Genomic DNA, 27,830 nt, shown 5'->3' on the forward strand with positions numbered 1-27,830 from the left:
GTTGACTTAATAAAGCAACTAATAAAATAATAATATACTATTTGTTACAATAGCAAATTGAAAACAGACACAGAGAACAAAATGGAAAACACAGAAAACAGTAATCTACATTGTTTAAGGATGTATGTGTAGAATGCATACCAAGTTTGTGGCAGTGTTTGCCCCTGGGAAGAGGGAGAAGAAACTGCGACTGTGGAAGGGAACAATAAAACTTTCTGATCTGTATTACTATAATTTTTTACTCAAAAACATTCAAAGAAAATTTTTTCAAACAAATAGTAAAATTATATAAAGTCCTTCTTAATTGTTTTCCTTCACTGGCAGTAGGGAAATGACACTAGCATGAATTTATGTCTTCATAATTATATATCAATGATTTTAATAGAAAGTTAATTATAGTCTAGTGACTAATTCTTATTTCACCAGTAACTTTTGCCTTGATGTTGGGTTAAAATAGTAACCAAGAACTAGAGACAATGAATGTGAAATGTACATTATCTTATATAATCCTCTCAGGTAAGTATCATCCCCATTTTATAAATAGGAAATATGAGGTTCAGAGAGACCCCTTAAAAATTTTCAAAGGTTTCAGGCAAACTTTAAGTGGAAGAGATAAATATAAACTCATAGCTGGTTGGCAACGAAGGTTGTGCTTTCGAAGCTCCAGTATTCTTCTTGTTACGTCACTTAGCCTATCAAATATAGTACATTGTCTCAATGTGCTCATATTTGTATAAGGGTTTAAGCAAGAAGACTTACAAAATCATCCAATGAAAGCCAAATCCTAGACATTAGAGTGTGCCTATTGTATTTTATTGCTCTTATGGGATTAATGGAATTCTATGTGTGCTTACACATTGGGCTAACAGGAATCTTGTACAATTCTGCTCCATTTTAATAACTACCTTATAAAATGCACCAGGGGAAAATTATGGCAAAGCTGAATGTTAGCATTTCTGACATTAAAGATGTCAGAAGCATGATTCAGATGTTATAAATACTTCTTGTAGACTCAGATGTACATGTGCATTATCTCAATTTTAAAAGTAATTTTTTGAGACATTTGATAACCTGAATAGGCATGGCCATCTGTCCCAAGAGGTTGATTATGTTTTCATGTGTTGCAATTCATCCCAGATCTCCTACCTTGGAGAGAACGGAGAGATGAGCTGGGTTTCTTTGGCCCAAGTAATTATGGGTGGAGGTAAGCTCTTCACTTCACATGGAAGTGTTACCTCTTCCCCTGCAAGGACGGAGATCTCAACAGGCTTATCCTGGGACAGTCCTCGTTGATCTCCAAACACTCTGGGCCTTACTAAAATAAACACATGTTTTGGAAGGGAAATAGTATATTGAAAACAAAGCACAGTTTAATTTACATTAAAATGTGGACTACTAATGTTCTTAAGTAATTTATAAAAAGATGCTGTTCAGGACATAAGCTAAAACTTTCCATTAATACATTTATTGTGAGAACTAAAAGAAAAATGATGAAAAAATTTCTCTAGTCAGTAATTCCTTTTAGAACACAATGAAGAGATCGGCTTCAATGCCCTCTCAGAGTCTACCATCTGTAAAAGTAAACCCTCAAGGCAGACTCCTACCCAAGACATAGCTGAGGTTTGGCTTTGCTAGGAGTGTTAACTAACTGGTGTTACTGAAGAGGGTTGGGTGCAATAAGCATACTTCTTGGGAAAATACCATAAAAATTTTCCGAAAGACTATACAATTGCATTCCTTAAAATCAGAATCTAAGTAGAAGTGATTTTGGTTGGCAGTAAAAAATGCATTTCTGTAAACAAATATATCAACTTGGGGGAGCAATTCACTTTAGGGGTACATGCATCTGGTAACAGTACTGGGGAAAGAACTGTGAGTTTTGGCACAGATAGACAATGTCAATAAAAACCATTCCTCCACCAGCTCTCACCATAGACTGTCAGTTGCACTTTCCTTTTGGCATAGCCGGCTGCGTTGGTGGCAGTGCAGACATACTCGCCACTCTCCTCTCCCCCAGGTGACACCACATACAGACTGCCATCAGCCCCTGCTGAAAATTTAGCACTGCTGGTTGAAATCAGCTCTCCTTTCTGCAAAACACAGCAAAAAGCAAAGGGTTTTTTTTTTTTTTTTTTTTTTAAGATCATAAAAGAGTGACAATGTCTAGAAGAAGAATAGAAAAAAACATCTCCAACGGGGGAATAGAGTAAATTTTAAAATGCTAACTTGAAAAAAGTTATTTATAAGAAACATTAGACAAATAAAAGTACTAAAAGTGGTATTTCTCCATATCAAATCATGTCATCTTCATTCCAGAGCTACTTAAGAAGGCAGAGAATAACAGTAATGGTAAGGATGGAACAGTGAATGCTTATGCTATGCCAGGCTCTGTTTTGAGCACTTTACCTGAATTAACCATTTTAACACTCACAACAGTCTTATGAATAGCAAATACCACAACACTCATTTTACAGTTTCGAGTATCAAAGCATGGGAGAGAGGAGTAAAGGAATTTGCCCAAGATCACAAAGCCCCTCAGTGGTAGAGCTGGGGTTGAAACCCAGCAGCCAGGCTCTAGAGACCACGTTCTTAACCTCTGTGCTTGACCACAGCACAGAGGTCAACATGGAAATATTTCACTTTTGCATCTTCCTTAAAATGCATTAAACTTCTACTCAGTGCTGGCTACTGTGCAGTTCAGGGATTAGCTTTACCGCTGTGACTTTTCTGTCCAGAATAAAAAAAAAAAGTTAACCTTTTAATTTATTTACAAATGTCAACACCAACTTCTCCATATTTCAGAGATTGTTAGATAGATAAAACTAGATGGTATGGCAAAACACTAGTAGTGCTAATTATATAAATGCCATACTTCATTAGCATGTCATTACTTTATATTTGCTGGATTCAAATACATTTACAGAAAATGTGCCATCTTTGTGGCTGTTCAAGGATGAAAGGACTTCTTCAGGAAATGGGTTTTTCTTCACTGCAAGAATACAAGTAAAAGCTGAACAACATAACAGGGATATAGAGGGGAATAAATTAATTTGTGTATGTGTCTTACAATTTTTAGTCACCCATAGAAATGGTGACTACACCATAGAACTTTATAAATAAGAAAATCCATGCAGTCATATCATTTAGAAGGAACCTTAAAAGGTCTTTAGTGAAATCACCTACTTGAGACTTGAATGGTATTAGCAACATTACAGTGAACATGTCTATAGCACAGACTGTGTGCCCGGAACATTTCTAAGCACTTTACATCTTATAGCAGATCCTTTTTATCCCATGCCACATCCCTAAGCCCTCTTCCCTCTTAATTTCAGCGCAGCTCTAGTGGACAGCTCCACATGATCCACCAGGGTCATCCTTGTTGCACTTACGTTTTTTCTTTTGTTTGTTTCTTTTTTTTTTTTTTTGGACCAGGGCTTTATCCAAAGCCCCAGAAGGCCACAGCCAGGAAGTGCAGCAGTGTAAGCTTCACTGGGGAATGGAGGGAATATGTCATGTATAAATGCTCCACTTCCTGTCCATCCAAGAGAGCCTTCTGAGGTGCATCTATATGGTTTCTTGGAGGGTTCCCAGCACGTCTGTATAGCCACAGAGGAAACCCTTTATTAACTTCTCTTCTTTCCATGCCTCACTCCCCCAGCCTCCTGCTCAAGACCTGGGATAACCTGCAGGTAAACTTCACACTCTGCTCTTCAGGAAATATGACTAGATGTATTATTTACCTTGGACCAGATGACAGACGGTTTTGGAATTCCACTTGCTTTGCATGGTAAAGTTACTGGAATGCCTTCAATTGTACTGAGTATCTGCTGCCCATGCTGAATGGTTGGCAGAACTGAAAAGGTAAGTAGGATTTGGAATCTGAGCACCTGTTCTTCCATTTAACATCATTATTTAAAGTTGAACATTTTCAATATAACATTAATGTTTGTAAAAATGAGCAATTATTTAACATTTTCTGATAAAAATGTAGGATAATCTCTGTAAAGGAGTGTGCTAAACAAAGACAATAAAGTAGTTATGATCTGAAAAATGAAGTAAAAACTTAAAATCAAGTAGTAAGTGATGTCTAATAAGCTGACTTTCCTAACAAAAATAAGAGAGGACTGAAGAAAATTCATTTTGTTTTGCTGGAAACCCAAGACAGAATTGCACTCTAAAAGCTACACATTTAATGTGAATCTCCAATCACTGTCCTTTATTCATTAAGCTGCAATAAGCTGACATAAGCGTACATTCAGATAAATGGGCTCTTTAGCTACTGCTTATTAAATATCTATCTATACTCAGGAATCACTTAGTGAGCTACTACATTTAACCTAGATAAAAAGATTTGTTTTGTTAAGAAGAATTCAATGGTAAAACTCAAATCTTAAGAGTATATTTTTTATTGTATGTATGTATGTATGTATGTATGTATGTATGTATTTTTTTGAGATGGGGTCTTGCTGTGTTACCCAGGCTGGTCTTGAACTCATGGGCTCACAAGATCCTCCTGCCATGGCCTCCAAAAGTGCTGGGATTACAGGCATAAGCCACCACACCCAGTCAAGTATTTTATATTTAAAAGACTAAAAGGACTCTAACTCGATATTTTTCAGTAAGGAGAATAACATATCTTTGACTTTAGAAAGCAACTGAAGAATTAACATGAGTAGAAGCAAAAGGAAAAGTGCCCTCCATTCTGTGTAAATCATAATCAGAACCAACTCTCACAAACAGAAATTATCAATACTCAATGTTCTCAAAATGGTGATTTTGATTAAAGAAGCTTGCATATATGAAAGTTCCTAACATAGTGAGAAGAAGACAATAAAAGCCCAATCTATAACAGGCATTTCCTTTCCATCCTCTGGAAAGATGAGACTGGAACCGCTCCCAGGAGCTCAATCACTCATCATTTCTCTTCCTTAAAATCAGATTTTTCAAGGATTATCATAACTACTCTGGAGAAGTTTTTTAGAACTAGAGACACCAGAAACCTCAGTGCAAAAACATTCCTTGGGGGGCTTAGATTAGATATGCTACATACTCATATTTTCCTATGGCTGGGTTTACTCTTTAGATAATTTCTTCTTAAAGAATTGGCAGCAAATCCCCAGCCCTAAACAACAATGCCAGGCTACTCTCTAAAGCAAGAAATTTAGTTTTCAGAGTAATCATGGGATATTCATCTTTCAACTATGCTGTCAATTTGTGGCAACATGGAATAAGCCATTTTGATACAAACATATTGAGTTTGACAGCAATAAAGAAAAGTGGCAAATTTAGGCAACAGTTTTGAAATCTGTTGACATTTGGGTGTGGAAGAGAAGTTTCTTTTCAGATTGTCAATCTATATAAACCAATATGACAATTAAACTGTTTTGTCATTTTAATTTACATTTATACTTGTATTCATTCATTATTTTAAGAACTGGATTGACAGCCTTTAATGAGTATTCTTAAAAATGGAGACACAGAATGATGAAGGAACGGTCCTGCTAATTAACATAAATACAGAGGTATAGAGAGCTGCTAGGCTGCATCACATCCATCTGCAAATGGCTGCTAGATTTAGTTAATGGCAAATGGCTGCACTAATTTTTTAACTCTATTGACTAAATTAGTTACTCATTTTGGACTAAAATGGACCAATGAATGCTGTGAAATGATCTCTTAATTTTTAATATTAAAACTGCTTGTATCACAATATACCATATCATTGGTTTGTCGGTATCCTCGCCCCTCTGACAAGAAAGACATCATAATTAATTCTGTCATTTTTTCAAGTGAAATTCAGCCTCAGAATCCTATTCAACACAATATTCTAGGCAGTCACTAGAAGCCAGAGAGGGAGAACATGAGGGCATTCCTACACTAGATTCTCAAACCAGTCTATAAGCACTGTTCAGGAAATCTATGGTCTGGTCTTCTTGAAAAATAGTTACACAACCATATCCAATCTGTCAGTATGCATTTATTCCTCTAGGTTATAACTAATTTAGTGTTGCTTTAGTATTTCTTCAAAATAATATTTCTTCAAGAATATCTAAGGTGATGTTGGTGGATACTTAATGTAAAACTGAGAAAGGTGGAAGAGGCTGTTTAAGAGAAGCAGGCAAAATAGAAGAAAATAGTCTGCATTCAGTGATATTGTCAACAGACCAAACAGAATTGGAAAACTACTGGACTCTCCAATTCACACTCTAAATAAAGAATAAATCAACTACTAAAAATAGGTATTTTGTGCTACTTTCTTCCTTCAGATATTCAGCTCTGTACACAAAGCTATTTTTAATGCAATGGTTTTTTTGTTTTTGTTTTTGTTTTTTTTAAAAAAGTAGTGTTGCAGTCTTTAAAGCAAGTATACAAAAAAGTTATGACAATTTCTTAAACTATGAAGCTGTCAATTACTGAGATGTAAAAAGCTGGTTACTGTTAGTCACGAATGGAAAAAGATTGCTTCTGGATTTTCTTATTTGTGACCTTTAAGTTATTTAACATGCAAGAAGATTGGAGCACATGAGGTGACCTTTAGAAAAGCTTAGGTCATTTCTAGCTCAAACACAAAGGGGTCATTAGTAAGGATATGCTTGTTGCACAATCCAGAAAGAAAAGGCAATCTGGAGGGTATAATGAGTTCAGCTTGTCTGAAATTAAAATGTATTTTTAAACATAATTCTTTGAGAGCCAAGGTCACTTTTAACAATTAAGAAACCACTTACAAAAGCCCTTGGCCAGACTCAGCTGGTGACTCCCAAGAATGTCTTTTTGTGTACATAAAAAAGGGAAATCTGGAAACAACATTAACAATGTAGATATTGTTCAAGAAATAAGAAATAACAATTAAGAGAGACTGTAATTAGAGGAACAGAGTTATTTGATTAAAATATAGGAACAACTACTTTGTACACAGTTTGAAAACAATAACATTGGGTGTGTCTCTTACCATGCACAACCACAGAGGTAGTTTTGTTATTTGTCCCAGCAACGTTACTGGCCACACAAGTATATTCACCACCATCGTGAAGCTGAACTCTTTCAATATGGAGGCTCCCATCACTGCGCACAGTGATGTAAGGATTTTGGAGCAACTTAAAGGGGAAAAAAAAAAAGGTAATTTTTATTTAAAAAGAAAGGAGTTGTGAGAGTCAAAAAGAATCTGCCTTTTTTTTTTTTTTTTTTTCCAATCGGGTTACTAAAAGTCTATACACAAAATATTTGAATGTCCTTAAGTGAAAAATGATGAGCATAAATGTTACCAAGAGTGTGATTGTATAATTTAATCCTGATATACCTCCAAATATTATACCTATTAATATTTATCAGAGAGTTAAGCACAAGCTAAAAAAAGAAAGATACAGATATGACTTGTTTAATGTTCCTGTAAATTTTGTCATCACTCAAAACCCAAATTTCACTATAATTTTTACTTTTGGCTTAACTTGTTCTTTTCCAAGAAGGCCTTATTACCACCAGCAAGCCATTTGATATTTTTATTTTGGCACATAAGCCCTTATTTACACCAAGGGAGAAGGACTTAATCTCAACTTCCGCCCTTGTTAGGTAACAGATGCAAATATTAGTGGACAATATGTGATATATGAATTGTGTCAGGGAAGTCTGGTAATATTTTCAGTTAAGAATGATCGCCTGTAAATCTGTATCATCCACCTACACTGCTTTTTATTTGCATAAAAACCTGAGAAAAAATTAGCAAACCTTGCTTAAAAATAAATGCCTTTGTAGAATGATAGTATTTGAGCACACATGATGGGGTTTCACCATGTTGGCCAGGCTGGTCTCAAACTCCTGACCTCAAGTGATCCATCCACCTTGGCCTCTCAAAGTGCTGGGATTACAGGTGTGAATCACCACACCTGGCCCACATTCCTAATTTTCTTGAGTAAGAAGTAAATATACAAAAATATACTTCTTGTATATTTCTTGAGACTCTAATTACAGTCTCTCTTAATTGTTATTTCTTATTTCTTGAATAATACTTGTGTGAAGATACTTGTGTGCTCAAATACTATCATTCTACAAGGGCATTTGTTTTTAAGTGAGGTTTGCTATTTTTTCTCAGGTTTTTATGCAAATATGAAATTTTACATCTTCTTAGATGGAGTCAATTCATTTTTTTTTTTGAGACGGAGTCTCGCTCTCTCACCCAGGCTGGAGGGCAGTGGCGCGATCTCGGCTCACTGCAACCTCTACCTCCTGGGTTCAGCATATTCACTTCTAATAAGTACTGCAAGAGAGTGAGTCCCAATATTCTGGAAAATGGAAAGAAAAATGCTCTGAACCAGAAGAAAATTTATTTCCATAGATAGCTTATTTACAGAAAAAATTTCATAGAACTGTAAACATTTTTCACATCCTTTCATAAAAAAATTTACACTGAAAAACAATGACAATATATAGCTACATTTTTATATAGTTCATAATGAAAGATATGTTTAAAGGTAATAATAATGAAGACTAATACACAAAATGGAAGAATTTTATGGGAATATTAACGTTTAATAATGTACTAAAAAGAAGAGCACAAAAATATTTAAGTGCTATGAAAATAACAATACTTGCTTCAGTTCTTCTATATTCTAGTGACACTGAATTTAATATAAAATTATGAAAATTACACTACTTCTCCATTTCATTAATGTCAAAATAATATGAATAACAAAAATGTTAATAATAAAGAAAAGCTTTGGTATACTTATAAAAACATATTTTTGTATATTTATTAAATTGATACTTTTGGTGACTGGAATACATTACTTGTTACTCAAGAAAATTAGGAATGTGGGCCAGGTGTGGTGATTCACACTTGTAATCCCAGCAGTTTGAGAGGCCGAGGTGGATGGATCACTTGAGGTCAGGAGTTTGAGACCAGCCTGGCCAACGTGGTGAAACCCCATCTCTGCTAAAAAATACAAAAATTAGCTGGGCATGGTGGTAGGCACCTGTAATCCTGCTACTCTGGGGGATGAGGCATGAGAATCCCTTGAACCTGTGAGGCAGAGGTTGCAGTGAGCCTAGATCCCACTACTGCACTCCAGCCTAGGCGACAGAACAAAACTCCATCTCAAAGGGGGGAAAAAAAAGAAAAGAAAATTAGGAATGTGAATGCATGCATTTAAAATGTTCTTACCATAGCTGAATTCTTAATCCACCGACGTTCTGGAATGGGATTTCCAGCTAACAGAGTACAGGGCAATGTAAGCTGCTGTCCTTCAATAACATTGGCCACTGAAGGGCTGATTCCAATAAGTGGAGCAACTAAATTAGAGACAGTACAGGCACTTTCAACTCTATTTCACTCAAAAGAAAGGTAAACCACTTTACAGGCCCCAAAGACTATGAGTTATGCTATAAAAATTTGAGTTTTCAGAAACAAAATATTTACATGAAAATGGGTATGATTTTGAAAGTAAAAATTAAAGTCTCCTTCTAAGTAGGGGGAATGCAAAAGGATAGGTAATACATTAGTGTAGAAGTAAAGAAGGTAAAAAGGAATACTTATGACATGGAAGGCCTGAAATGTCAAGCCAAGATATTTGCAATATATTCAGTAGACAAATGGAGAGTAACTGAAAACATTTATAAATGGAAAAGTGGAATCATCAGGATCATTTCTGGGGGAAATACTAATCTGAAAAGTAAGTACACTGGAAGAAATGGGATCAATAAGGATGCTGTTGTAATAGCTCAAGCAAATAATACGAGGTTGACTCTCTTAGATGGAATGGTAAAGGAGTATTGTAAATATGCCCTTCTCTAAGAATTAATGAATAAATTTAACATAAAGTAAAATCCCTAAGAGATTTTACTTGGAAAATTTATACATAGACAAATGAAGACATATTTTAAAAACTGTGTAAAAGGTTATTAATGAGAAACGTGTACTGACAGATATAAAAACACATTAAATGCTATAATAATTTAAGCAATGTAGTACTATTTCAGAAATAGAATTCTGAGGAATAGACATGGGGACATAAACTTACTATGTGATCAAATGGGTATTTTAGTCAGTGGGAAGATAATATTCAATAATACATATTGCGTCAATTGTCTTACTACTTGGAAATAAATGATATTATACTTTTACCTATCATACACAAAAATAATTCCATGTTGACTAAAATAACAAATGTAAAAAGGGAATCAGAAAAGACTACGACTCTAATATGTGTGGGTGTGTGTGTGTGTGCATGCGCGTGTGCATGTGTGTATTCATATTTAGATTTAAAACAATTTATTTATATTGCCCTTCATTTTGGAGCAGATAATCTCTAAGGTTATTTCCAGGACTAACATTCTAAGAAATATGAAATGGGGTAGGGAAGGGAAGGTTGGTCTAGTAATTAGTTATTTATCCTTTTTTTTTTAAGTGGCACAGGCAAGAGATGACATAGTAAAAGAAGTCTGATGATTTTGAAGACCGTGGTATGTAGACATTCAATTGATCTTACCAAGTCCGGTCACTGTTATTGTCGTGTCTGACTGGATCTTCCCAAACTGGTTTTCAGCTTCACAAATATAGGTTCCTTTATCGCTTGCCCATAAGTCTAAAAGGAAGAACTCATTTACTCATGCAATACCATCTATGGAGCATTAACTATGTGCCAGAAACAGTGCTGAGATCTGTGGATGGAAAGTGTGCACTGCCTTCTGGTAGAGGAGGGGACATACACAGAAACCATCAGTCACACCACAGTGAAATAAGTACTAACAAAGAGTTCCAGACAGTGAGTTCTGGAAACAGAGACAGAAGTGACTGCATGAAGGCGATTAGAGAAGGATTCACATTGAGGTAATATCTGAGTGAGTAGAATAGAGGAAGGGCAGTCCAAATCTAATAGATAACAAAAGCAAGAGCATGACTAGAAAAATCATGGCCCGTACAAAGAATGGAAAGCTGCACCATCAATGAACTCTGCACCACCACCGTGTTAGAAGCTTGCAGGGGAGATTTTTTAGTTGATGCAATGACTGGAGAAGTCTGCTGGCATTCAGTGGGTAAAAACTAGAGAGATGATACATGGGGCAGATTCGCAAAGAAACAATTTTCCCAAGTCCAGCACGATTTTGAAGCTCCCACTGAACTGTGTGTATTTCATAACTTTGTTTGTAACTACATGAGTCTACAATCTAATTCTGTATGCACAGAAGGCAGAACTTTAATAATAATTGCACATCATCTTAGAAAATCACTTCACCAGCTTGGAGTTTTTGAGTCATCAATCCTATACTCCTGCGTGAGCCTGCATTTGAGCTATTGAATTCATAATGATGTCACATAAATGTATCTTCATATTGTGTAGACAATGCCAGAGTATTTACATAATGAAATATACATTATTTTAATATAAATTACTTTCCCTCATTTTTCATTTGTATGTGTTAGATATTAACATAATTTTTTATGTAGTTAGATCAAATATATAAAATTTTTCCAGATAATAAAATGATATTACAAAATATTTATAATTAAAGAGGGTATTGGAGCCATGAGGATGGGGACTACTGAGCTATAGGTTGTGTGGGGATAGTCAGGAGACTGAAGTTGAAGAGGTGGGCTGGTACCTTCTCAAGAGCATGGTTTTGTCTTGTGAGCAATCAGGAAGGAAGGAGAGAATTTTAAATAGGGGAATGGGTGTAACCTTGTAAATATATGACCCAAAATAAGCAGTTTAATCTATTGATAAGATTTGAACAGAGAGAAGTGCAGCTTTCCAGTATGAATAGTTCCATATTATCTCAGATAAAGAACCATGACAAAGATTCCACTCCTCTGCTAACCATATGCATCTAATTGTAGAACTGCATCTGGTAAACTAAGTCAGCATCCACTCTAAATAGCAGACATTCATTTGGAAATAAAAATTCAGCAAACCACCCAATTAATAAATCATACATTAGTTCTACCCAGGATATTTTTTGTATTCCGAATTCTTGGGCTAATTTGTGCAGAAAAACAACATACCATGAGAACCAAGTTTCTAATCACTAATTTCCTTTCAGACAATTTAATTTTGACAATTAGGCAACTGTTGCTCAAGATATTGAGCTCTTTTATTCTTCCTTTTCTTTCCTCTCCTCTAATTAATTTGTTTTCAGGTCTCACTTTTTTTCAACATTTGGGTTGTTTCTCATCATCACTCTTTGAGCTTTTCAATGTTCCATTTCTCTCATCTCTCTTCCTACCTTGTAGCAGTGTTGTTCTGAAACAGCACTTTCATGTACCTTTTCCTGCCTATCAAACTTGGAATGGGGCTCTCTAACTTCTAGCTCATCAAATCCATTTTTTTCACCTGGACATTCAAGTCATGCACAATCTGACCCAATCTGATGTGTGTTTCCCAGTAGCTCCTTTTATGGGCATCCACTCAGAGAACAGACTGCAAACTACCTGGGTGAGGGACCCTATATCTGACTCTGTCCACCATAGAGTTCACCACAGAGCTGAACACTGAAGCACTTGTTAGTAGACAATGTAATTGATACCTAGAAGTTTAAGTGGCCAATGTACATTTAATACTGTGTAAACTTGGGCCAGGCATGGTGGTTCACAACTGTAATCCCAGTACTTTGGGAAGACGAGGTGGGTGGATCATTTGAAGTCAAGAGTTCAAGACCACCCTGGCCAACATGGTAAAACCCATCTCTACCAAAAATACAAAAATTAGCTGGGTGTGGTGGTTCACACCTGTAATCCCAGTTACTTGGGAGGCTGAAGCAGGAGAACTGCTTGAACCTGCGAGGTGGAGTTTGCAGTGAGCCAAGTTCATGCCGCTGCACTCCAGCCTGGGCAACAGAATGAGAACACGTACCCACCCAAAATATAAAAATAAAATAATTAACTTAGCAGTAACTGATTGAAAGCTTTCTATAAAATATCCCAAACATCCCATTATTTTTAAAAATGCAATTAATTATCTAAATGCTTTTCCTCCTCTGGTAACACCATGCAATTATTCTTAGCATTATTTGAAAAAATAGAAGGTGCTTCCAAATATCTGAATACTGAATAGCTTATAAAATATTTAGATGAGAAAGTATTTGGCTTTTGTGGGGGTGGCAGGGATCTTTTGCTTCAGGCAGATACAGCTTTTAATAAAGGAGTTTCCAACGCATCCCTGTGTTGTTATGTACTGTTGGACAAAATAAGTAAAGTAAACTAATAGTAATATTTTACCTTTCTATACAACAATTGTTTCAAGAATCAAGGTAATGTGACCACTTATCTATGTAGAGGCTCAGGTGACTCTATTTGCAATAAGAAATGGTAAGGGATGAAGAAGTCATATTGTTTCATGAGCCTTTACGATAAATTAATGACATACATTTGAATAAAATATAACTCATTTATGATAATTCCCAAATATAAAATGCCAGTACTATTTCAAAGTAAAATGCAATGAACATAAAATGTGTTGGCAAGATTAATATATTATTTTAAATAGCAATACCTATGTATAAAACATAAATGTACAATATAAAAGTACATATTCATACAAAATATATTTCCTTCAACCTACTTAAAATAAAGAGAGCTCCTGTTCTTAGTTGGCTGATGGAACTAACTGAAAAAGGTCTTGAGAAAATCGGCATGTTGTCTAATCTTCGCCATTTGATTGTTGGTTCTGGATAACCCTGAACGTAACAAGGTAATGTCACATTTGAGCCAATTTCCATAGACACGTCAGCAGGTTCTTGTATGAAAACTGGAGGTGCTGGAAGATATTACAAACAACAAAAAAGTCATTGGTATATTATCCAGGTATATTAAACATAAACTTAAATATTAAACTGTCAACTGATTTAATTTGAATTATTGTTCATATTACATTGTAAATTTACCCCGTTGATATTCCTCTCTTACGTAAAAACAGTGAGTGTTTCTTTTTTGCTTTATAAATGAAGAGAGACACTTAGAAGCCCAACCATTTCTTTAAAGTGATAGATGATAAAAAAGAGTGGGAGTTCAAATTATAATTACCTTAAATAAAGAGAACGTTTCATTCTAAAAATTTGTTTTCAATTTTAGTTTCTGTCAAATTGCTCAAACTTTAAGACTGTCTTATACATAAGTGGGCCTTATAATAAGATATTTTTGACACTTTCCATAACTCGCTCCTTTGGTTGAATTTTTAAATTAATTTATACCAGAGTTCATTCTTTCATAATCACTATATAACAAGCTAACACTGTTTACTCCTAAATTATATCCTTGTTCAAGATCATATTCTTGCTTCTCATACCTTTCACATTTTTGAATTAGAGAAATTTAAATTTGAGAATAAATAATACAAATTAAAGTAACAGAATGTAGTATTTGATAAAAAGAGAATAGGGAGAGTTTAATGTCTTAGACAGAATTAAGAAATGATTCAGAAACTATAAAAATTATAGATAAGAGGCTACAGATATCCACATAATTCAGGTAACCACAGAGATCAGGGAGGAAGACATAGAAATACATCAGAGGCACATCTTGGCAAACATAGGAATCCTGTTTAGGGAGGATACTGTCAGCAAGTTCAAATAGATGAGGCTCTCAATACATCCTGGAAACTTATGGGTGATGAGACATCAGGTAAGGAGAACTACAGAGGGTACTTCTGGAGGCAATGGATGAAACCTGCTCATACAGGACTCTAAGAGGTGTACCCTAGGGAAGGCTCCTTGATAAAGTCAAGGTTAAATCTTGTTTAGAAATGATAATTATCACTTACAGAGTCAGAGGTTGTGTTAAGTGCTGTCCATCATTTATCTCATTTAATCTTCACAATATCTCTATGGGGTAGATATTGTTATTACTCTGATTTTATAGATGAAGAAACTGAAACACAGATAGCTAATTTGCTAAGTGTCACATGGAGTTGAATTATGGAAGAAGGATTAAAAGCCAAGTCAATTCAACTTTGGAGTCACCATTCTTTGCTATTATATTAACTTCCCCTTTTCTATGGCTTCTCACAACTACTCATAGTCATACTAGTTAGCAGGTTCATAAATATTCTTACAGAGATCACTTTTCTTCCCATGGGAATTCTGGATTTGATGTACAGTTGTCTCTTCAGCAGCATTAGTGGTTTTTAGCATAGGTTAAAGAAACTCCTCCAACTCTGCAGCCTCATCTCCTATTATTTCCCCTTATAAATGTTACTACCTGGGCAGTCAGCATCCCTTGTTCTTCTCCAAACAAGGACTGACCTTTCTCTTATCAGTACCTTGTTATTACCACCTCCCATAAGTGTAATGTCTGCTATTGATCTCTAGCTGTTGAAATATTGGCAATCTTTTAATCGGTTTAAAAGGCCCCCTCCTCTATGACGCCATCTCTTACCAGTTGAGATGAGCATGATTTCTTCCCTCTCTAAAGTTTCAGAGAACTCACTCTCTACCATTCTCATAGCAATCACCACATTCAACCTGTTGTTATACTATGTTTGTTTTTTATTTCCTAGAGAGTTTATATTTGTAACCATATTTTTATCTTTTACAGCAGCTAACATAGTACTTTGTGCGTTATTCATGGCCACTGGATATGTGTGAATGAATTTTTGAATCAGTATGACAACACTTCAGTAATAACCCAGTGTGTGTTTGTGTGTGTGTGTGTGTGTGTGTGTGTGTGTGTCTGGTGCATAAGTGTATATAACAACCTTGACCCAGTACATTGAACTTTCACATGGCAATTTCAGAAGCCCTCGTATTTATTTATTGAACCCAAACAAATTAAATTAGGTTAAATACCACAATTGAACAATATGATTTTATAATAAATGGTGTATCAGTGTTTATATTTTTCTTAATCCATCTATATGGGAATTTGACTTATAAAAATAATAGGCAAAATAAACATATTTTAAACATAGTTAATAGAATAGCTCATAGCTTGCTTATTCTAAGTGATATGGTTTGGATCTGTGTCCCTGCCCAAATCTCATGTCGAATTGTAATCCCCAATTTTGGAGGAGGGACCTGGTGGGAGGTGATTGGACCATGGGGGCAGATTGCCCCCTTGCTGTTCCCGGGATAGTGAGTGAATTCTCATGAGATCTGGTGATTTAAAAGTGTGTAGCACCTCCGCCTTTGCTCTATTCCTTCTGCTCTGGCCATGTAAGATGTGCCTGCTTCCCTTTTGCCTTCTGCCATGATTTTAAGTTTCCTGAGTCCTCCCTAGCCATGCCTTCTGTGGAGCCTGCAGAACGGTGAACCAATTAAACCTCTTTTCTTCATAAATTACCCAGTCTTTGGGATTTCTTTATAGCAGTGTGAGAACAGACTAATACACAAAGTGTCTAAGACCTAGTTACTTTTCTCTGGATAAATGGAAGTCATTTATTCTAAAGCAGGTGGCTGTTCTGAAAAATGGAAGTTAAGTTTAAAAGTTTCCAGATACGTTAGGCTCAGAGTATGGGCAGGTAAATGCAGTGATGGACAGAAAATAAATTCCAGAACAGCACGAAGATATGCAGAAGCCTGGAATCAACCAAGTACTTGGAAGAAAACCCAGTTTACTGACACATTACAACACAGGCATCAGTAAAAATGATGGCAGATTTCAATTTTCAGAACTAAGAAAGCCAAGAACAAACTGGAATAAAAAAGGGTAAGCAAACCTCAACCTGTACCAACAAAACTCAATTAAGACCGGAGAAGTCATCTGTTGTAAAGCAGCTTTGAGAACAGCATCATGCACAAAACAAGCACAAGGTCAAAGAATATATGTACTGGTATCACAAAACAACGCAAATGAGAATACCAGGGACTAGGTAAGCAGCCAAGGCAGCATCAATGGCAAGCAAACCTCAAAAATGAAGCAACTCCTAACACAGCCAAGAAGCTTTTTAAATACTTCCTACTCCTGAATGTAGCCAACATGAACTCCAAGTGAATCACAGTGGGTAGATGGTAAATACATTAATGAAACTAAGGGAAAGGAGAACAGCAGTGAGTGTACTACCATGTATGGTGCTTCTACAGAGGAGGCTGTTTGCTTAGAGAGGTGAAGAGCACACTAAGTGGCTTCAAATGGCAACTCTAAGCTTGAGAAAATGATTTTACCTCCTCCAGTTAAAATATCCCCATCAACAAGAAAGGCATAACATTTCCTACCTTATGTTGTTAAAAGAGATGATCTTTACTAATCATTTAGTATATAATAATCATTCAGATATAAACTTTCATTAAAAATACTGTAAGGCCGGGTGCAGTGGCTCAAGCCTGTAATCCCAGCACTTTGGAAGGCTGAGACGGGTGGATCATGAGGTCAGGAGATGAAGACCATCCTGGCTAATACAGTGAAACCCCGTCTCTACTAAAAAATACAAAAAACTAGCCGGGCGAGGTGGCGGGCGCCTGTAGTCCCAGCTACTCGGGAGGCTGAGGCAGGAGAATGGCGTGAACCCGGGAGGCGGAGCTCGCAGTGAGCTGAGATCCGGCCACTGCACTCCAGCCTGGGCGGCATAGCGAGACTCCATCTCAAAAAAAAAAAAAAAAATATTGTAGAGTTAACTTATTCTCAACTGCAGTTTAATATATCTAGGTTAATTTCTGTGGTTAGTTTAATGTATCAATGGTTAATTTCAATTTTGGCTTCTTCTTCATAGAGTCTGTTAGGATGATGTTTGATCCTCTGAGATCCTAAGTATTTGCAAGCATCTTGAAATCTGCACGGGGTTAATGCCACAGTATAACTTTTCTGTAACTTACATATAGATATGGTTGTGTACACACATTATTCTGCAAATACAAAAATCAGAAACAGATTGACCATCTTGCTCCAAAAATTATTCCATAAAATTATTCTAGTTCCCTTAGGGACAATTAAATATATGTACTCCATATGGTGACTCTTGCATTATTTTAGTCAGAGATTTTCTTTCCTAAAATGACTGGACACATTGTTTTGGTTCCACCAAACCACAAAGCATGAAACCACAGTCTAAGACTCAAACCCTGTGTGGTATGGAATGCTACAAATAAAATCACTGCCAAGCCAACTTTTTGTTTGATGTAGCCAGTCCTCTTTCCTTCCAAATGACTTCACAATTCACTATCCCTTTTTACAAAGGATAAAAATCATTGGTAACTTTCCCTGTTGACCTGAAATGTCCATAATTTAAAACCATGATAATAAGTAATAGAAAAAAGGGCATTCACTACAAGAAGCTAGAACTCAAAAATCATATTAAATAGCCTTTTCATTATTTTTTTGATCTAGTACTGTTGATATGAAGTAATATGACCACAAAAACAACCTGAAAGTTGAAATGATATGGATAAAAGCATGTTTTTCTTCCTAAGTCATAAGCTACTTAAATTTATGCCCAATAGTTTTGGAACTCAAATGAACAATTTTATGCACTACTAAGCTTAATACTTAACTTGTCTCAAGCCCTTTCTTTAAAAAGTTAAGCTGAAACAGTGACTTTCACATTAAAATCCCAATGCTTAATCTTAAATACTAAGCTGCTATTATATAGGCATTTCCATATGATTTTTCAAGGTTCAAAGAATCATAATGACCACTTAATGTGTGAAGTTAATATTCATTTACATGATACATGTTTCATTAAACAGCTTTAGGGGAACAGCAATAGCAGCTGATATGCTAGGTGTACGTTATGATGATATCTCGTTTTATCTTTACAACCAACCAATGAGGTAGGTACCACTTAGATCATTATTTTATAGATGAGAAAAGTTAGGCAGAAAACCCATTCTCTGTCAGAGTCCACCATTTACTTAACCACTATATAAGTTCTGGGGAAAGTTTTGATTTCATGTGTGTTTACCTTCAAACCTAATAATGATAACTATAATTATCACTACAACTGTGATTTGCATGGTTCTTGGCATTTACATATTACATCTGCTAGAATATGTAACCACAGTGTGATGTGAACAGACAAGGTCTATTCAACCTTTGTTATTCAAGAAAACAAGCTGAAGGTCAAAGAATATATGTACTGGTATCACAAAACAAGGCAAATGAGAAGACCAGGCACTAGGTAAGAAGCCAAGGTAGCATCGATGACAAGCAAACCTCAAAAATGAAGCAACTCCTAACATTGTGAGCTACAATGAGAAAGATCTAACAGCGAATATGGTAATAGTTAATGCAAAACAGAAACATGAATGGTACTGACTTTAATACTAAGTTATTTGGCAATTGTGAACAATGGTCAAGGTTACAATAAACAAATAATTTGGCTTATGTTGATGGTTCTGTCAGCACAATTACTGGAATAAAAGTTGAAAAAGCCATTGCTTTAGAAAGGGTCACGGGGAATGAAGATTTCGAGTATAAGTGAAGATAAAACAAAATTCACTTCTGTTCAAGAAATAAAGTATAAATATGAAACATTTGTTAGGATGTTTCCTAATCCAATGCAAGTCACCCCAGTACAGATAGCGTGAACCCTTATATGGTGTATCACTGGACAGAAGAAGGAATCTGGAAATTCCAGAAGCTAAAAGGGATTATCAAGAAGGCAGCAAGTAAGCAAAGAAGCCTGTGCAAAAGATTCTTAGGATTTCTACAAACTTTCAGGGGACTGAGGGTGCAATTACCTTTTTGCTGGGAAAAATTACTGAAACTGTTTCTTCTTCTAGAGCTAGACAAGTCTAACAGAATGGTGAATAAACATAAAATATCTGTGCAGGAAGGAGGTAGAAGGAGAACTAGAAAATGTTGAGAATTAAAATGTACTCAGTATATTTCTTGTAAACAAGAATTATCTATGTAGTGACCCTCTTTATTTGGGCCTTATATTTCTAAAAGCTTTACTGTGTTTTACATCCTGCTGGCTAGTAGATTCAGAGCTACCCTCCACCCAAAGGTTCCAATCTTATTTTCAAGGCATTTCTCTTAATAACCACAGAGTTTAGTCATGGTTCAAACACGTCTTACAGTGTCCTAGACAGATTCTATAGTGGTCTTTGTGGTCATTTCCAGCTTTGTTGATTCTCCCCCAGGGCATAATCACTAAGAATGCAGAGTGTTCACCAGACAGCTCAGGGGCAAGGGGATCATAAAAGGTCCCAGAAAGCAAAAATTTAGCTTACACAAAACAAATATCAAGTTTAGCATGGCATAATTTTCATTGAAAGACTTAAAACAGTAGAACTAAAATGTTTTGTGTTACTGTATTCTCAGAAAACATTTTCTTTACAGTTCTAACTTTGGCTTTACAAAAACAGTCTGGCATGAATAATATCATCATATACAAGTGAAAATATAGGAAAATTGAATGCAATGTCGTATTTTATAAGTTCTAAGTGACACAAATGTTAAATTATCTTAAAAATTAAATGCCAGATTATATTTCATACAAAGTGAACTCTGTTATATCTGACCACAATGTGAAGGTATTTATTCTTTAAGAGAGACATTAGGTAGACAAAAAAGAAGGGAGGACCAAACTTCTTGAGTAACCCATATATGGTTGCCTTGCATGCACTGTATCTTCATTTTATGATTGACATGTTTTTGTAGTACTTTATTTTATACACTGAAGAGTAATTACTATTGGATTTTTTTTTAAGTAAAAGCACAATCTGATACCTTTGCTGTCATCAACATCTTCAAACTGTGGTTTAGGGCCACAGTAGAATTGCTGGCCTCCAAATGTTGATACTTAGAAATTTGGTGGCAGAATGGATGACTCTTGGTAGGGAAATGGCAACTTGAGTTCAAATATCCAGGTTCTGCCCCTCCCTAACTCTGTAACCCTGATCAAGTTGCTTAGCCTTTATAAGCCTCAGTTTCCTTATCTATAAAAAGGAGATAATTTTAGGATCTCTCCATATAAAAGTTTTTGACATAGCAAATGGTACATAGAAAGTGGCCCGGTGCGGTGGCTCACGCTTGTAATCTCAGCACTTTGGGAGGCTGAGGCGGGTGGATCACGAGGTCAGGAGTTCAAGACCAGCCTGGCCAACATGGTGAAACCCTGCCTCTACTAAAAATACAAAAAAAAAAAAAAAAAAAGCTGGGCATGGTGGCAGGCGCCTGCAATATCAACTACTCAGGAAGCTGAGGCAGGAGAATTGCTTGAACATGGGGTGCAGAGGTTACAGTGAGCCAAGATAGCACCACTGCACTCCAGCCTGGGTGACAGAGTGAGACTCTGTATCAAAAAAAAAAAAAAGAAGGAAAGAAAGCACCTTGCAAATGCCAACTACTGTTATGATATTAATCTGAAATGCACCCTCTAATTTTGCCATTCTGATGAATAATTCTACCAAATCATTTCAAGGTTATTAAACATGAAAAATAACAGATCAATTTCAAAACAAATTGGCCTGTAAGATCTGGAGGCTTACAGCCAACATCCAGAGTTATCTTGCCAGTTGCTCTTCCAGCCTCATTGATGGCTACACAGGTATAATCACCAGCATCCAGATCTTGTGTTTCTTGAATCTTCAAAAGTCCCAAGAGAGGGTCAATAATGAGGAATGTTGAGGGCTTCAACTCAAGATCTCCTAGGTCAAAACAAAGGGGAGAATATTAAATACTAAAGTATTAAAATTGTTTATGCAGTTATTGCTTTAATTTCAAAACTTCTGAATAAAGTTGATTGCAAAGTTTTTAAACACAAGTGTTTGGCACAACAAAGACACTTTCTACACTCTAAAATCCAGACCTGTAATAAACTGTGTATGAATATTTTCTATTTATATCTGTATGTGCAACTAAATAAAAAATAAGGAGCTCTTTGAAGCTAGAATTGGGAAAGCCTGGGAGTCACAACCAAGGCTTAGGTAAGAAGGGAGTGCGGAAATGAAGATTGAAAGGAGGTTTCTAGCATCTTTGTGGCAGGATGCATTTGGTTACTCAGTAGATGTTTGAGAGACCAGAGGAATTTTATTTCAGCTAATGACCAGTGCCTTGAATTTCCCGAGAATGACTTTTATTTGAAGGCAGAAGATGCCTCAACAAAGCTATGATTTATGTTAGGCTTTTCCTTATGCTTCCCCTCCTCCTCCTCCAGGGCATCTCCTTTCCAAAGAATGGAATTAATCAGGATGACCACTATCATAAAAAAATACATAGTACTGTACATAATACTGGATGTTTAGTGCCAGCTCAGCGTCCACATCTCTTTTGTTTGTTTTTGTAAAGGGTGACATCAAACATGTCAGGATCTTAAAAACTTCCAGGAGCTTTGAGAGCCATTGTTCTTAGAGTTTCATAGTATTCCCAGATGTCAAGCCTGAAAAGGTATTCTCCAGAATGTCATACACCAGCCATCTGACCTTGGCCTGAGGACCATGGAAGTAACTGTCTTAGCTTCTAAGAAGCAAACGCAACTCAGGAGCTAGTACTAAAATTCTCTAGGACACTGCAAACAGCAATAGTCAACAGACTTGGGGCAACAAATGGACAATTCCCTTTCCATTTATATAATTTTCAAAGGCAAGGAGGTCACGAGAGGTCTAAATTTGAAAAAAAAAAAATTACATCAGCAACCAACTGTCAGTGCCTAAAACAAAGTATTTTTCAGCATTCCAATATTTAAAACCTCAATCATCCTTTTAAGCTGCTACTACATACCACGTGAAAATGAGAGCAGTAACTAAAGCTGTGTTGATGTGTCTCTGAGAAATTTTTATAAATAAAAGCAGATGATGTTGACATAAACTTTCCTCACACCATGGGAGGATGCAATGTGACCCCACTGTTCACCAAGTATTAAAATGTTTGGGCTAAAATGCATTCAGATTTTTGAAATTTACTTTTCCCTTATATATCTTCTGTAAGTGTCAGAGGACATTAACAGGATAAAGACCTTTTTTTCTAGTAGCTTTCTATCAGAATAAAAATGTTTAAAGAATAGCAGTCAAGAAACAAAATGTAAATTGGAAAACATTAGTTCAATTAAGTTTCTATTTTAATCACATTTTGATAGATTCTCCTTTCCTGATTTCTACTGAAAAGTTACTCATCAAATTATTGAGGAGCTATAAATACAGAACCTTTCAGATGGAAGTAAAATAGTGATTAGTTACTTTTTTTTCTTTTTTTTTTGAGATGGAGTCTTGCTCTGTCCATGAGGTTGGAGTCCAGTGGCACGATCTCAGCTCACTGCAAGCTCCGCCTCCTGGGTTCATGCCATTTTCCTGCCCCAGCCTCCTGAGTAACAGGGACTACAGGTGCCCGCCACCACGTCCAGCTAATTTTTTTGTATTTTTTAGCAGAGACGGGGTTTCACTGTGTTAGCCAGGATGGTCTTGATCTCCTGACCTCATGATCCGCCCACGTCAGCCTCCCAAAATGCTGGGATTACAGGCGTGAGCCACCACGCCCGGCCTATTTACTTTTAATGTTAGGTAAGACCAGAAGAATGTTATACATAATAAAATATATAAACTTTACTGACAATATATTCTAGGATTTACAGTCATTAACATTGAGGAGAGTTCTCTTTTTGCTGTAGTTTAAATTGAATCCTGGCTTCTGTGGATGTAAAGACTAAAGGAGAGATCATTATCTCTGGTATAAGATCCTTTCAAATAATTGATAAGTAAGTAGTTATCAAAAATGTTTGTTTAAAAACTTCTTAAGTGTACTCTTAAAAATTAATGGGTACCCTGGTGAATTTTTATGTAGATTATATTTATCTATACTATATATATACACACACATATATATCATTTTACAAATAAAACTGAGATATTTAAAAATATGCATTCACTTATTTTTAATAAACGCCTGACATTTTAGTATAATGAACATATTATATTTTTAAAATTGTATTTTCAAAACATGAGAAATTTAGTGAGAAGAGTGGCAGTGTTTCCCATTTTTGCAAATCTCTATAATCTCTCATGTAGCATAATACAAGACAGCTGAAGCTCACATTTGCTTCTCCACTGACTCTATTGGATATCACATAGCCTCCAGAAACTCCATTATTCACTTTTGAGACAATAAGAATGAAAAAGGCAACATCTTAGTATTATTATGAAAATAGTTTTGATCTCATGAATCCCCTAAAACAATTGTGGGAAGTCTCCAAAACACATTTTAAGAACAACAGATCTAAATGAATAAATCTAATTTCTTTAATATTTTACCATACATGTTCTTTTTATAAGATTTCAATAGTGTTTTGATTTTCCTTTGAATCCACTTTATGTTGCTCATTTCTAAAAATAAAAGATCTAAAATTTCAGAGAGCATTTGTGCTTATGGAATTACTTTTCTCTGATGGTCTGACTGGAATACAGTTTGTTCATTTTTTTCTTTCAAACACATACTTTATTCAATCAGAATCACCTCAAGGAAGGTATGAGGAAAAACAGATTCTTATGGTGAAGGCAGGAACTCTTCCTCCTCACCCCTATGGTTTCCATAAGGTAGCATTTTCCCAACCTTCCTGGTGTCTTGTTCTCAGCAGAGATGGGACTGGAAAGCCCACCTGCTCCTAACCCCCTCCATTTTGAGGCCAGTTTGCATTCACAGGAGTTTGTCCCCTAGATTTGTTCTTTGTCTTCCTAACTCTGCTCTGTTTATGCATAAATTGTCTGCCTGTGACTTGGGAGGGTATGTTAGTTGACCTGATCCTGGAGGTCAGGGCAGCTCTGCCTATTATTGATAAACCCAGGGAACACGTCTTACAATGTATCAAATGCCCATATTCTATCTCTGTTGGTTCATAACTTGGACAGCAAAATGATATATTATTGAACTCACTGAGTGGTAATATCTATAGTTGACAGAAGGAACACAGAGTAAATTCTAGAATCTCTCATGTGGTGGGTACATAGTTCTCTATCTCTTTAGTTTCCAAGCTATTTGTGGGTTTAAGACAGGCATGAAGACTAATTGATTCAGGAGCACAGTCCCAGTTTGGGAGAATAAAAGACTTTTTGTGAGATTCTGCTATATACACGTATATAGAAGTTGGCATTTCCATTACTTTTTTGAATTTTTATTTTCATGATAAACTATTGAATGACATTTAAAATAAAGAAATACTATCTCTATAACATATTTTCCTGATATATTTAATTGTAATGTAAATTTGAAATCGGTACTTATTTATTTGGCAATTCAAAAATTTAAGTATTTTAAGAAAGTAAAATTAGTTTATGTTAACCAACATAAACCTGATTAAAGAGCAAATTCAGAAATGCCTTCTTATCAGAGAAAACATGAAAACTACAAATCCTTTCAGTATGGACAACCAGGAAAATGGCATTACTTCCTAGCTTCCACCTTGCTTTTGATTTATATTATTTAAAACTATTTATTTTCTACATAAAGCCTTTCTTTTTCACCTCATGTTCCCTAAGAGTTTGAACTTGAGGTGAATTCCTAATTTTGTGATTATGACATCAACCTGTTGCTATGGAAATGTTTGCGATTTAACAAACAGAATCATAACAATAGTGCTTTGTACTATTTAACACTTTTCATCTGAAGATTAAAAAGTATTTTGCAAACAGTATCTCAATAATCCTAGCAACCTCCCTGTTAGGGTGTTTGCAGGATTTTTTTCCTTTTTCCCGTAATTGGAAGAACTGAAACAGAAGCAGAAGCAGGGCTTTTTACACAGATATCTACTGTCAGCATCTGAGCCTGAACCAGGATCCAAGTGTATTCTCATCAAGGTCAAGTGGCATATAACTATTATTTTATTATGGAATCACAGAGGTGCAATCTTTATGATACAACTATAGAAAGATAATTTCTATAATTGAGACAAGCATTTACCATGTATGATGTAGCTGACCTATCAATAAATACATTTGTCTTTCAACTATCTGTAAGCTTCAATGTGTATCTTTATTTGAACACTTTATAGAAAGTGTCCTTGTGAATCTAGAAAACTTTTTAATAGTGAGAGCCATCATCTCTAAGAAAAGTAAACTAAAATCAGTGGAGTTATTTTAAATGTGAACTGAGTATTCTTGGATAATTTTCTTCAGGAAACAATCCTAAACTAATAAAGAGAATGTTCAGCTGGATTACCAAAGGCGAACTTTTCCTGCTTTGATTTTCACAGTCCTGTAATCCATACCAGATGTCAAATCCTGAAATTCAGAGTTGAGCATTTTGAACTATTATCTCCAGTGAGATCATAAACACGTTTTATGGGGCTGCTAAGTCACACACCAACACAAAGTTTTAACAAATCATTTTTTAAAAAAGAAAACAAAACTAAGTGAACCAGACACAAACATACTGAAGAAATGTACCTTTGAACCATTTAACTTGAGGTGGAGGAATACCAGAGGTTTTGCATTCCATAACAGTTATATCCCCAAGGGCAACCAGGAGCTCGCTCTGAACTACTATCAACTTAGGGGCTTCTGAAAAAAACAAACACGCAAATAGTCAACATTTAGCACAAGACCAGATGGGTTTTGTTTATGTTTACTAAATGAACCAATTTAAAAATCTATCAGAATTTATGTGCTTGTGGCCATTTCAATATTTATAAATCAAAAGAAACTCTTGTAATGCACATGCACATATGTATATGTGATAAAAAGATCACTTATCAAGGTCACAGAAATTATATCAGGAAAAAAATAATGACTAAAACAAAAAATAATTATGATAAAACAAACTCCAAAAAAATTACAAAACTAATTGAAAGTTCTTTAAGAAAAAGTTATTTAAGGAAAGAAACATCTTAGAAATCAGAATACATCTTAGAGAAACAATACTACAAGAACAGAGAGAGGAATAATTCTAAGAAAAATATAGTCAAAAGAGGGATAATGGTAAGACTGACAGCTAAATTAAGACTTGAGGATGATATAACTGTAGATGAATTTGTTAACATTTTCTGCATCATTTTAAGGATATTCATGTCTAACTACAGGAAGATATTTGCAGTCCAAGCCTAAAATTTGCATTTACAAAAAAGAGTCTCCTAGTTTTGACCCTTCTTTTTCCTGTGATGCTAAATACAGACATTCTCTAAATTTCTGTTCTTCACTCTGTTTGCTTCACTTGCTTGCCTAATGGTTCAGTTTACTCACACATTTTGTCTTAACGAGATATTTTAGGACTTCCTAGCTTCAGCTGAGGTATTTTTAAACAAAGCTAAGTTAACTTCTCACAGATCATGTAATTTTTCTGCTAGAATACCTTCAGTGATTCCCACTGCTTTCAAAATTCCATAGCATCTCTTTCAAAAATCAAAAATGGGTGCATAGCTTTTTTTTTTAACCTTACCCTCTGTTACACTTCCTCACTTATCACAAGGTACAGAGCTTCACTGATAGTCCAAAACACAACAGAATTTTACTTTTCTATCTTCTTTGCCTTTCCCAAAGCTATTTCCTCTTTGTAAAATGCCCTTTGCCACAATCCTTCAAATCCCACTCATTCCTCCAGACTGAGCCTAAATCCTGTCTCCTTTGAGAAATCTTTGCTAATTCCTCAGTCTGAATTAATCTTCCCCTCTGCCAACCTCCCACTGTAGTATTTGTCTGTCTGCCTTGTTATATTCCTGTATATATCCACCCCCATTGTGTAAATTCTTGAAAAGTAAAGGCTACATGACATACATTTTTAAAATTTTACACTCCACAGTCTCCAGCACAGCAGTTTGCATGCTGCATCTCTAGAGGTGCTTAATAAGTTAAAATAAATGTTTAACATTAAGGCTTCTATGTGAATGAACCAAAATTTGTTTTCACAATGGAAGTAGAATTCGGTTTCAGTCACTTGTTCCACATTCCCAACTGTTTTTCCTTCTACACTGGGGTATTCTGTGAACATTTTTAATTCACTTATCTCCAAATCTGAGCTCACTTTCCATCTAAACGTATTCACCATGTGCCTT

General features: G+C 35.6%; 1 protein-coding gene across 1 annotated transcript in view; it reads right to left on the minus strand.

Annotated features, from left to right (window-relative positions):
* HMCN1 (hemicentin 1) overlaps nt 1-27,830 on the minus strand; it is a 452,346-nt gene that overhangs the window by 208,133 nt on the left and 216,383 nt on the right. Inside the window, exons 14-22 of the mRNA XM_025362857.1 lie at nt 26,230-26,343; nt 21,349-21,507; nt 13,548-13,742; nt 10,479-10,574; nt 9,155-9,282; nt 6,950-7,094; nt 3,741-3,853; nt 1,931-2,090; nt 1,147-1,315 (exon numbers count right to left, since the gene is read on the minus strand). Coding sequence (XP_025218642.1) covers nt 1,147-1,315; nt 1,931-2,090; nt 3,741-3,853; nt 6,950-7,094; nt 9,155-9,282; nt 10,479-10,574; nt 13,548-13,742; nt 21,349-21,507; nt 26,230-26,343 — 1,279 coding nt within the window. The remainder of the gene's footprint in view (nt 1-1,146; nt 1,316-1,930; nt 2,091-3,740; nt 3,854-6,949; nt 7,095-9,154; nt 9,283-10,478; nt 10,575-13,547; nt 13,743-21,348; nt 21,508-26,229; nt 26,344-27,830) is intronic.

The sequence above is a fragment of the Theropithecus gelada genome, chromosome 1 (assembly GCF_003255815.1).
Source record: "Theropithecus gelada isolate Dixy chromosome 1, Tgel_1.0, whole genome shotgun sequence".
NCBI lineage: Eukaryota > Metazoa > Chordata > Mammalia > Primates > Cercopithecidae > Theropithecus > Theropithecus gelada.